Source organism: Trichosurus vulpecula, chromosome 1 (genome assembly GCF_011100635.1).
Source record: "Trichosurus vulpecula isolate mTriVul1 chromosome 1, mTriVul1.pri, whole genome shotgun sequence".
Taxonomy (NCBI): Eukaryota; Metazoa; Chordata; class Mammalia; order Diprotodontia; family Phalangeridae; genus Trichosurus; species Trichosurus vulpecula.
The window spans coordinates 2585850-2597391 of NC_050573.1; the positions used below are offsets into that span (position 1 = coordinate 2585850).

The following is an 11542-nucleotide window of genomic DNA, read 5'->3' on the forward strand; positions in this document are numbered from 1 at the left end:
ACTTGCCCAAGGTCACACAGCTAGTACATGTGTCAAGTGTCTGAGGCCGGATTTAAACCCAGGTCCTCCTGACTCCAGGGCCGGTGCTCTACTGACTGCGCCACCTAGCTGCCCCAAAAATAAAGAAATTTTAAAAAAAAATGGGACTCTCATGACCTTGAGGCAGGGATAGCTCTAGATACAATTAGAGCAGAAACAAGCTATGGATGACACAATGACACCCCTTAGTCTAACATTTTGAGCCACATTCATTTGAGAGGGCAATGATGATGTTGTTTTGAATTCTTAGTTTGTGTTATCCCTGTTATCTTGTTGTAAAGTTCTGTTGACACCAGTTATCCCAAAACTCCTACTGACCTGTGTCATGGATAAGAAAGATCTTGGGGCTGAATGAATTGTAACGTGAATATGAAGATCTTCCCCATACATTAATAAGACCATGTGACCTGCTTACATCACAGGCAGCCCAAGTCACATGTGGTGGGAGGAGCTTGCTGAACAAGAGGAACTACAAAGAGTGGAGCAGGAAATGCTCAGAGCAGTCAGAGGGAGAGAGAAGAGGCAAGCTAGCTGTGCTGTTTGTGGGAAGGCCTCAGCAGCAGCGGGGTGGAGGCTTTGGGATAGAGTGGTTCTCTGCTGTGATTATATATATTAATTTCCTTCCTGCCTGGATGGAGTTACTGGTTTTGGGATTTGGTTCTCTGGTGTCTGAATAAATGTTTTGCTTCTTCTGTCTTGTATGTGGAGAGTCTGTTATATTTCGTGAAACAGAACCATGCTGACATACAATGATCACAACTATTGTGAATACTGCCTTGGTGACAGATCTGGATCTTTTGAAAAAAACTGTCCCTCAATGAATAAGTTCTTCCACAATGATTTCATTCATACATTTTCTCTCCAGTGTTGATTCTCTGATGTACAGTAAGACTGTTTCACCATTTAAGTTTTTCCACATTGATCATATTCATAAGATTTCATTCCAGTGTGGTTTCTCTGATATACAGTAAGGCAAGCCTTCCCTGTAAAAGACTTTGCACGTTGACTACATTAATAATATTTCTCTCCAGTGTGGATCTTCAGATGTTCACGCAGAGACCTTCTACCTCTAAAAGCGTTTCCACATTGATCACATTTATAAGGTTTCTCTCCAGTGTGGATTCTCTGATGTTCAACAAGACTTTCTTGCCATCTGTATGTCTTTCCACATTGATAACATTTATAAGGTTCCCTTCCAGTGTGGATTCTCGAATGTAGAGTAAGACTTTCCCTCCATTTAAAAGCTTTTCCACATTGATTACATTCATAAGGTTTCTCTCTAGTGTGTGTTGTCAGATGTCTAGTAAGATGAGCCTGCTGTATAAAAGCTTTTCCACATTGATAACATTCATAAGGTTTCTCTCCTGTGTGTGTTCTCTCATGTTTAGTAAGACCATCCTTCCATGTAAAAGACTTTCCACATAGATTACATTTATAAGGTTTGTCTCCACTGTGGATTCTCTGATGTCGGATAAGACTCTCCCTTGATTTCAAAGCTTTTCCACATTGGTAACATTCAAAAGTTTTCGCTCCAGTGTGGATTCCCTCATGTAGAGTAAGACTCTCCCACGATTGAAAAGGTTTTCCACAATGATTACATTCATAAGCTTTCTCTCTAGTGTGTGTTGGTAGATGTCTAATAAGATGAGCCCGCTGTGTGAAAGCTTTTCCACATTGAAAACACTCATAAGGTTTTTCTCCAGTGTGGATTCTCTCATGTACAATAAGACCGTCCTTCGATCTAAATGCCTTTCCACATTGATTGCATTCATAAGGTTTTTTTGCTGTGTGGATTCTCTCATGTGAAATAAGACATCTTTGCCCTCTAAAACCCTTTCCAAACTGTTTACAGTCATATTTCTCCACATTTAGGATATTCTCAGGTGTTGTGCAGACTTCTCTGCAATTGAAGTCAGAGGGACCATCACTCATTAATCTTTGCTTGTGAATTGCTTTCACAGAAAGGGGTAGCACTACAGCAGTTTCCTTCATTTCCAGTCTGATCTCTCCTTCTGAAAAAAAAAATCCAACAATAAAACAAATAGTACACACACACAAACTCTCTCTCTCTCTCTCTCTCTCTCTCACACACACACACACACACACACACACACACACACACACATACATTTATAACCTCTTAGTTCCATAGGCAGAATGAAAAATCAGTTACTTCCTATTTTCTCCGGCAAAGAGAAACATCTTAAAAGGGAAGAAACAATGATTTTAAAATGCCCTTGGCTCACATCCCAACAATGATTTAATTTCCAAAGAGCTCCATGAATGAATTTATATTGGATCCTCACAAAAACCTGTGACTTGACCTAAATCCTAGCAGCTTGGACTACAATCCAAACCCTGTGAGTGGGTCTACTCTGTCAAGAGCACTTGAAAAATTGATCTCCATTTTCAATCTTTTCCTTTCCCTTTCATTGTCAGCACTTTCAGTCCTTTGTTCATAGCTACAGTGCCATTTGGTGCACATATACTAAAGATTCAAATTATTTCATGATCTACTTTATGACTAATCAGAACCTAATTTCCCTAGGGATCAGTTTCAATCTTATTTTTTCTGTTGCATTATCTACGTTTACATTCAGAGTACCAACACTTTTATGTATTTACCTGAGGTTTAAGAGGTTTTGTTCTAACCCATTAATTTCTTGAGATAGCCATGACTTACTTCTTTTTAAAAATTATCATTAAATGCCTCTGCCCACTAAAATAAAATTAAAAGCTTTCTATAAAACACAATTTTAAAAAATGCATAGCATTGGTCATTTCTGAAAATATGTGTCTCATATAGGAATGGAACTCTATCACCCTTTGGTACAGAAATGGGCATGATTCACTATTGCTCTTCTTGTACTCCTTCCCCTTCAAAGGTTCAGCAACCCATTGAAGCACTGAGGCAGTTGTCCAAGGGATTTGACCTAAAATTTGTCAGTGGCACCTTAAGTGGTAAATAATCATCCAATTAGGTTACAAAGATAATTATCTCCTGGGATAAGAAGAATGTGTATGTTTCTACCTTAACAGCTGTCCACAGTGAGTATCTCAAACTCTGCTTTTGACCAAGTGCAACATATTCTTTCAGTTTCTTAACCTGACATCAAATTGTTTCCAAACTTCCAGGAAGATTGGATATTAATGTGCAAATGGTCACAGGCATGCAAAGACCCTTGGTGGTTGTCTATCATTGCACTGGAGCAGTTCTCTCCTTCTTGTTCAACCTTGTAACTACATCTCATCAAACCTGAAATTACCAGATCAAGATCTCACTTAGGTTGGCATTCTTGCAGCAGTGAGGGCTAGATAGGAACCAATATTCAAGAGTACGGAGGCTTTTTTCTACCTTCCTTAAGGCTCTTCTGCCATAGGACACCTGTGGGAACTCCCAGCTCCCTAAAATGATGTGGTGGTCACATGCAAGGACCTGGCCAATGATTCTCCAAGAATGGGCAAACATAGCAGCCACAGAAATTTGGAAAGGGACTTGGGCTGTTGATTTATGCAAAGCTTAGCCTTGGAAGACTCCTGAGTAAGGGAGCAGCCATCTCTCCTCCTCTGATGCTGCTAAATGTAGAGAGAAAATCATGAAACCAGGCTGCCAGATCTACTACCAATTTAGGCTATGTAATGTCAGTGGGGCTCTCATTGGGGCAAGGCAATCCTTTGCCATCTCCCTGATTGACTCCCTGTGCTACTCACTGCAGTAGCTCTTTCAAATCTTTTCATCCATCTCCAACCCTCCATCATGGCTTGCTACCACTTCCCTCCCAACCAGTGGAAAAAACTAGTCATTTATCAAGGGCTTTCTTAGCCTCCTCATCTGTCATAAATCAGAAGTCTTCTCTTTGACCCACACATCACATGGTGCAATGGTGACAATTATCGTCTATATTTTAATTGTTGCCTTGCTATTTCATATGGAAAGATAATTCTCCTTGGTAAAAAAATTCCCTTACATGTGCAAATGATCTTATTCTGCCCCCTCATCTACCTCCATGTATTCCTCCTCCAGTATCTCCATTTTGTCACCAACTTTCACTCTCTCCCACACTGATCACTCTCTTTTTTACCGCAAATGATATAATTTGTCTCTAATCCTTAAAACACTCTCATTACATCCATGTACCAGCATGAAATGATGGCCAATATCTTTCCTCCATTTTATAACTAAAGAGTCAGAGATGGGCATTCCCATTTCCTGTCTTCAACTGCTTTCCCTGGCTTTCTTTGAAACTCTTTTCTATTTTCCTTGCTTTTTTTCTACCTTGCCACACTGCCCAAGATATGGTCACAATCAGACACAAATAGCTACATCTATGTAAAATTAATTCAGGCATATTTCTATTTGGGGGTACCAGCTTTATTAGTCCTTTATAATTAATTCGGGATTTATAATAGTGAAAAAAAAAACTATGCACTCAACCTCTGGAATTTATTGTTCAAATGATACACATCTCTCAAAAATTACCAATAATCTCTAAACTGCTAAAATTCAGTGGCCGTTTCTTAATCCTAATCCTTTTTGACTTCTTTGCAGGCTTTGACACTGTCAGTTCCCCCCTTCTTTTTGATCCTCTCCTCCCTAGATTTTAGCAACATTGATATCTCTAGGCTCTACTTCCACCACATCCAAAAGGAAACTCATTCTCTTTCCTCCAACCCTCCCAATAGTCCAGGCTCAGAAATGAAATGTCATGCCTTCCATATCAACTCTCACACACTCACACTCCTGAACCCCATGTTCAATCTCTTGTGGAGTCCGCTTGATTCCACCTTTGTGGCATCATTCCAGAGACTCCTTTCAACCTCCATATTGTCACATTCTTGGTTCAGATCTTTGTCATCACACCTCACATAGGGCCAGGGCCTGCTGGTTGGTCCAGCCGCCTCAATTCTCCTCCCAGTCTAGTCTAATCCTCAATCCAGTTATCAAGTTCATCTTCCTTCAGATCTCACCTCCCCATGTCACCATGTATTTAGCCTCCAGTGGGTCTCCGGTGAAACATGAAACATAAAACCCTCTCTAGGGTTGTGAAAGCACTTTATCACATACCCCTCACCTACTCTTCCAGTATTCTTTCTCCCTTCTACTCTGTGCTCCTCCATACATGTGATAATCCTTTCTGTTCTGGGGACAGGTCATTCCACCTTCAGACTCTGTGGGTTTTTGTTGCCATCCCTGTTGCTTAGAACTTTCTTGCTGGCTTCCCTCAATCTCTAGCTAAAGCCTACCTACCACAATAAGCCTTTCCCAGTCCTTCTGAAATTCAGGGCCTTCCCTCTCTTGACTAGCTCCAATTTATCCTGTCTATAGTGGGTCTCTACATAGTTGTGGACATGCTCTTTGTCCCGCCAGACTGAGATCCACAGGAGTAGGGGGAGTCTTTTGCATTTATTTATGTGCTCAGTCCTTTGTACAGGGTCTGGAACAGAGCAGGCACTCAGACGTTGGGTAACTTGAAGAAGGTCTAGGAAAGAGCTCATATAGGATACCTTAACCCCTTTTGTACTTTCAGGAGAATTCCATGCCCCCAAATTCCAAACAATGACTTTTTTGTGAATTATATATCGATTCCTGGAAGGAAGGTGAAAGGCCATGGAGTCCAAACCCCTATTACTACTGATGGAGAAACTGAGGCTCAGTGGCTCAGTGACTGACCCATGAAGCTGCTGCTGAGAGATAGCTGAAAAAGAATTCCAAGTCAGTCCTTCCTGCTCCAAATATAGCGTTGGCTTCACCAGAACACATCTTGTAATCCCAGCTCTCACAGACCTGCTTTCACCTCACTCACCTGGACCGCAGCTCCTCAGGCCCTCTTGCTCCAGCATCCATGGTGCTTCCCTTTGCTCAAAGTAAGAGATCACATCTTCTCTGGGAAATGGCAGCCCTGGGCATGGGGAGTCAGGGATAAGCATGGAGGCAAACTTGTCATTTAGTTCTCTTTAGGGAAAGGTGTTCAGACCCAGAGCTGCTCCACTTTGAGATTCACACTATTATGTTCACACACGTGACCCTGTACTCACCCATTAGCGCTTGTAATGAAAGCAACCCAGAACAGGATATGCCACATTATGCTTTTGAACCACCTGTTATGAGAAAGAGTCAAACTTCTGCCCCCCATCCTGTCAAGTCCCTTTCTGATAGAAATTCCCAATTCCAATTCAGGCTAAAAAGAGTTACTATGCAAGACCAGATTGGAGTCACAGAACAGGGACCCAGATGAGCCACCTTCTGCACTGTCCTCCTTCCCTGTTCCTTACTCCCTGAAACCTGTAGAAACCACATGTACTGCTCATTTGGGGCATCTCTACCTCTTCAGGTGAGAGCCTCCTGTTGGCAAACTCCATAAAGCCTAGTTGGTCCAAATTCTATTTCTTGGCCAGATTCTTATTCCTGGCAATGCCAGGGTCATGTAAGGAAGGACCTGAGGGTGGTTCCCAGGACTCCTGAAGGATAGTCTCATGGCATTTCTTTCCTGAGCTTTCGGCATAATTGGGGAAGAAGATCAGGGAACCAGGCTGGATTCAGAAAATGTGGCCTTGGTACATCTTCGTATAAGGATGGACTCATTGCACATTTTTTATTCTCCAGAAGTTAGAGGCAGCTGATGGTGCTGGAGAGAGTCCTGGGCCCATAGTGAGGCATGCCAGAGCCTGAATCCAGCCTCAGACAGCTACTAGATGTATGTCCCTGGACAAGTCTCTTAAAATTGAGTTTCCTCAATTGTCAAATGGGGAGAATAACATCACCCAACCAGGAAGGTCACTGGGAGGATAAAGTGACATAATATTGTAAAGAAGGTCCTTGGCTGAAGACCTGGCAAATAGGAAGTGAGAATAAATGCTTCTTACCTTCCCTTCCTTTCCCACCATCTGTGCTGGTACTGAAGAGCAATACGAAGGAAGATTAAGGACAAACTCACTGTACCAGGGACAAGAAGTTGGGAGCTACAGATTGATGCTTCTTAAAATAAAAAAAAAATTCCAGATCCCAGACCCACCCATAGAGGAAGGGCTTGTAAGGAAAAGCCACTCGAGCAGCTTTCAGAAACTTGGCAGACAGAATTCATGTCCAGGTGCAGGTGAGATCAAATAACCCTGACATTGCTTCCAGGTCTGAGATTTTTCCACACTCACCTGAAGCTGCCTAGAAGGAGTAAAAGAAAGCTTCAGGGGGAAGCTAGGTGGCGCAGTGAGTAGAACACCAGCCCTGGAGTCAAGAGCACCTGAGTTCAAATCCAGCCTCAGACACCTGACACACTTACTAGCTGTGTGACCTTGGGCAAGTCACTTAACCCCAATTGCCCTCCCTTCCATCTTCCAAAAAAAAAATAAGCAGCAGGACAGGAGACCAACACTTGTCTCTCTCTAATAACTGATCAGAGCTCCAAACCCTGCACACCAGGGGATGAAGATATTCCTTTGATTGCAGACTCAATGTTACCAGAGGAAATGTCCTTACCTAAGGAGAGCAGGTTCTGGGCATTCTCCAGCATGACCCCCTTGTACAATTCCTTCTGAGCATGGTCCAAAAGGCCCCACTCCTCCTGGGTGAAGTCTACTGCCACGTCCTTGAATGTCACCAACCCCTAAATCATTAAAAGTCATAGAATGTAGAGCTGAAGGAAACTTCAGATTTTAATAGTCCAACCCTCATTAATTAATAGAACAAAACTCAAGTGCAGAGAAGGGATTAGATAGAGTCAACTCCTAAAACAATGGTCATTAAGGGCCCTATTGAATTTTGAGAAAAGCATTTTCTTTTTTTTCCAAGGAAAAAGACAAAGTTTATTAGGGATTCACCATAATGGGCTGTGTTAAGAAATCCCACCCTTTGTGATGCCTGTTTTCACAAGAGGGCCAGATTCAATCTACTGAGCTAGATTGAATTTGAGTGCCTTCATGGAAGCATGATGAGACTTATATATACAAAGATTGTGGGAGGGATTGAGGGGTGGTCTGGGGTGACTAGAGGAGGGGTTTAGGGAGGGTCTTGAGGAGTCTAAGGAGGAGCTTGATGGGACTGGGATGAGGTCAGACTCCAGGAACCAAGAGAATGGGATTAAAGGCATGGATATTGATAGTATCAAGGGTGGGAAGTAGCTGGACAATAAAGGGCAAGGCTAGGTAATATAAGGTTATAGCCTCAGGCCAAGGCCAGATCAAGTGGGAAGATACAAGGAGAGTTCAAGGGGGTTGCCAGAGACTGTACTCCAGGTTCAAGGGGGTTCCCAGACACTGTGCCCTCATCATTCCCTGCTCAAACAAATAGGATACAAATTCTTTTGGGATAAAGGGCGAAGGTCTCAGCTTCTGAAATTGCTTCCTGCTGGCAAAGGGCGTAGAGCTGTCCCTACCTCCCTCGATTGGTCCAGTTCAAGGGGTACACAGTCTGAGCAGTCACCTGGAAGTTGACGGCTTGGAGCCTGGAGGCAGGATTGTCCCCAAGGTTGGAAAATTGGTAGAGGCTTCTCCCAGTACCCTGTCCTCCAGTCTTCTCAAGACTCGGAAGGAGGGGAAAGCCTGGGGCTTGGCAGTGCTCCCACTTTCTTCACCTCTCTTGCAGAGCCCTGGACAAAGTTGAGGCTGAAGGTATGGTTACCCACTTTATCATGGCTATGTTCTCTTGTTTTAACTAACTGCTCTGGCCCTACATGCCTCTTGACCCATTTGGTCATGGGCATCAAGGATCCGTTGTTTGAACACTCCTTCCTTACACTCTCCTCTGGCCCTGCCTCTTGTTGGGAAGAGACGTGATGGTGAAACTGGGAAGCCAATTTTCTCTAGTTACGCCTCATAACTCCCTTTTCCCTCTGTTTACAAGACCTTCATGTTTCCTCAGAGGTGTGGGAGAGGGTTGAGCCAATTGTTTGGGATCAGGGAATTCCTGGCCAAGCTACTTCTGCTACCCCAGCCATAGTTTCCCTCCATCACCTTTAATATCCAATTATGAGCAAGGCTTGGGAGGCACTGCAACCATTAATTGCCACTCAAGGCCCTGACTCACTCCAGTGGGGCCCAGACCAGGCAAAAACCTTGGTACATTGATGAAAGGAGAGGACAGGCTTTGGGAATCCTAATCCTATCCTTAAGACCTGACCCCAGGCCAGTTGCCTGTTTTTCAAAACAATTAGATTCTCTGGCTGCTACAGCCATTCCAACTGAGGAAGCTTCTAAACCTGTAGTTGACCAGCCTTTAGAAGTTCTGAATCCACATCAAGTTCAGAGCATCCTGGAAGCAGAGGGCCACCAGTGGCTGACTAGCCACAGGCTCAACAAATATCAAGCCTTGCTCTTATATACTCCTGATCTAATTCTTCGGGTATGCCACACACTCCTGAAACCCAAAGCAGTGTGCTACACAGAACATGTGATTAGGGGAGCTAGGTATGAAACAGTCACCTTTAATTCCCTCCAGGGAAACTGTCTTTTACACCAGGGACATTTTTCTATACTCCTAAACTGCCTATTTGGTGCTTGTTTGCTTAACCTCCTTGCCAGGTTTATCTCTTCCAGGCTCCAAGAAAAGCATTTTCAATGACCAATTAGAATAAAGCTGAGAATTACCTTCCTCTTAAATGAATCTCCCTGTAGAATCAGGGAGAAAGTTGGTGTTCTACCTGTGAGGCAGGTAGATCTGTGGGAGAGCATGAGGGGAAAAAGGTTAAGCAGCCAGACCACTCTGGAGATCAGGATGCAGCCCAGGGTGACCCATCCTGCAGATGGGAGCTTAACATTAGGGGCCAAAAAGCAGATGTTCAATAATGAAGAGGAGCTGGAAACATTTCTAGAAAGGAAACCAGAAAGGAAGAGATTATTTGCTTCTGAAACACCCACACTAAAGAAATGCAGGAGCAGTGAATAAATGTGGAGGACAACAGACAGACCAGGAAGACATTTCTTTCTGAAAGTCCACAGGCAGACAGGGATGAAGGAGGAACTCTGGGGGAGGTAAGAGTGCACAGGATGACAGGGGGCATTAATGACACGGTCTTCTGACATCCTGTCCTGCCTGCAGGACAAGGTCCTTTGGTGGCTCTACATGGCAACAAGGGAAGATTCAGGAAAGGAACAGAGAGAAGACAGCAGGGGAAGAAGAGAGTGATGTGACAAGGGCTCCTCAAGGACTAGAAACTGTCACTTCAATCCCATACATATCTATTAAGCATCCATCATGTACCAGGTCCAATGGTCAGGACCGGGGATAGAAAAAGAGGCACAAGGCAGTCCCAGCCCTCAAGGAGGTCACCATCCAATGGAGGAGACATCAAGCAAACCAACATATACAAAACAAGCCAAGTCCAGGGCAAACAGGCCATAATTAGAAGAGGGAAGGAGTAAGAATTCACAGTGGTGAGAGAATACTTCCTGCAGCTTTCAGTTGTTGGTTGGGACTTAAAGGAGTCTCAGCTGGGGAGGGAGAGTATTGCAGGAGTGCGGACAGCCACTGAAAATGCCTAGAGCTGAGAGAAGCCAGGAGGCCAGGGCCACTGGGTCAAGGGTATATGCTGGGGAGAAAGCTGTCAGAAGACTGGAAAGGTAGGTCATACAAGGCTTTGAATGCCTATTTTTGTAAAGAAATGCTCCAGGAGGACCACATTGCCAGCTCCATAGACCATCCTCTATGCCTACGGCAATGGCCTCATTGGCTGATGTCTGTGCACAGACTGCACTCACCTGGAGAGGAGGGCTGCTGCTCCTAGGGGCCATTCCCTCTGGCTCCAGGCTCCCTGCTGGGGCCAGGCCTTGGTCCTCTGCAGACTGAGCTGGGCAGGGAGAAGGATCCCAGAGGGGGAGAGGTCTTGCTCTTCTCTTCCTAGGCATGAAACTGGTCTACAGGGATTTACAAGAGTGAGGCTCCACAGGAGTCACAAAGGCCCTGGCCCTGCCTTAGGAGAGAGACTCCACCCTACAGAGGGAAGGAGGAAGCAGGGAGGGTCAGGCTTGAAATGAACATGGTCTCAACAGGAAGCCTACTTCCTTCCCTCTCTTACTTATTTTCTTCTGCCTCCCCCTCCCCTCCCCATTCTCCGGCATTCCCCCTCCTCAGTCACACACACATTATCTAGACTACAAACTGACTCCTAGATACAGGACGCAAGCTAGGCAAGGTTGAGGAGAGAGAGGGCTCTTGAACGGAACCACCAGAGAATGCTCAGGGGAAGCCTGGGAAACAAAAGCCAGTCTGGGATTCAGCCCCCTGGCAGGAGGCCCGGCGAAAGGCAACAGCTCTCGGAGGGAGGTCAGGCAGAGGGCAGTGACGCAAGGAGTCCAAATGGACACTAAGCCCGGAAAAGACCCTGCCGGCCTCCCCTCCCTCACGTGGAAAGCCTTCTCCAGCCCTAAAGTGCCCAGGGCCTCCAAAGTCCACCCAGAGCTCAAACTCCACCTTGGCCACGTTCCCCCATGAGAAAGTCCCCAAGCTCCCCTCCCGGAGCTCCCCGGGCTCGAGGGACCGTGACGGAAGTTTTGAGCCTGCCCCCGGGCCGAC

At 44.9% G+C, this 11542-nt stretch overlaps 1 protein-coding gene across 1 annotated transcript; it reads right to left on the bottom strand.

Moving 5' to 3' along the window:
• Window positions 1-537: 537 nt before the first annotated feature.
• LOC118854416 (zinc finger protein OZF-like) lies at window positions 538-10865 on the bottom strand. The gene is made up of 5 exons (XM_036764780.1): window positions 10729-10865; window positions 9619-9838; window positions 7514-7640; window positions 5844-5939; window positions 538-2051 (listed from the first exon to the last, which is right to left on the bottom strand). The coding sequence occupies exons 2-5, from the start codon at window positions 9700-9702 to the stop codon at window positions 1051-1053; spliced, it is 1308 nt and encodes a 435-aa protein (XP_036620675.1). The 5' UTR covers window positions 9703-9838; window positions 10729-10865; the 3' UTR covers window positions 538-1050.
• Between the last annotated feature and the right edge of the window lie 677 nt (window positions 10866-11542).

Bases quoted from the DNA above. Each gene is read 5' to 3' on its own strand.
- LOC118854416 (XM_036764780.1), bottom strand. From the start codon at position 9,702: ATGCTCTCCCACAGATCTACCTGCCTCACAGGTAGAACACCAACTTTC. The intron at 7,641-9,618 runs GTAATTCTCAGC...TTAATGATTTAG, and splicing joins GAGATTCATTTAAGAGGAAG to GGGTTGGTGACATTCAAGGA. The intron at 5,940-7,513 runs GTAAGGACATTT...CCCCATGCCCAG, and splicing joins CCAGAACCTGCTCTCCTTAG to GGCTGCCATTTCCCAGAGAA.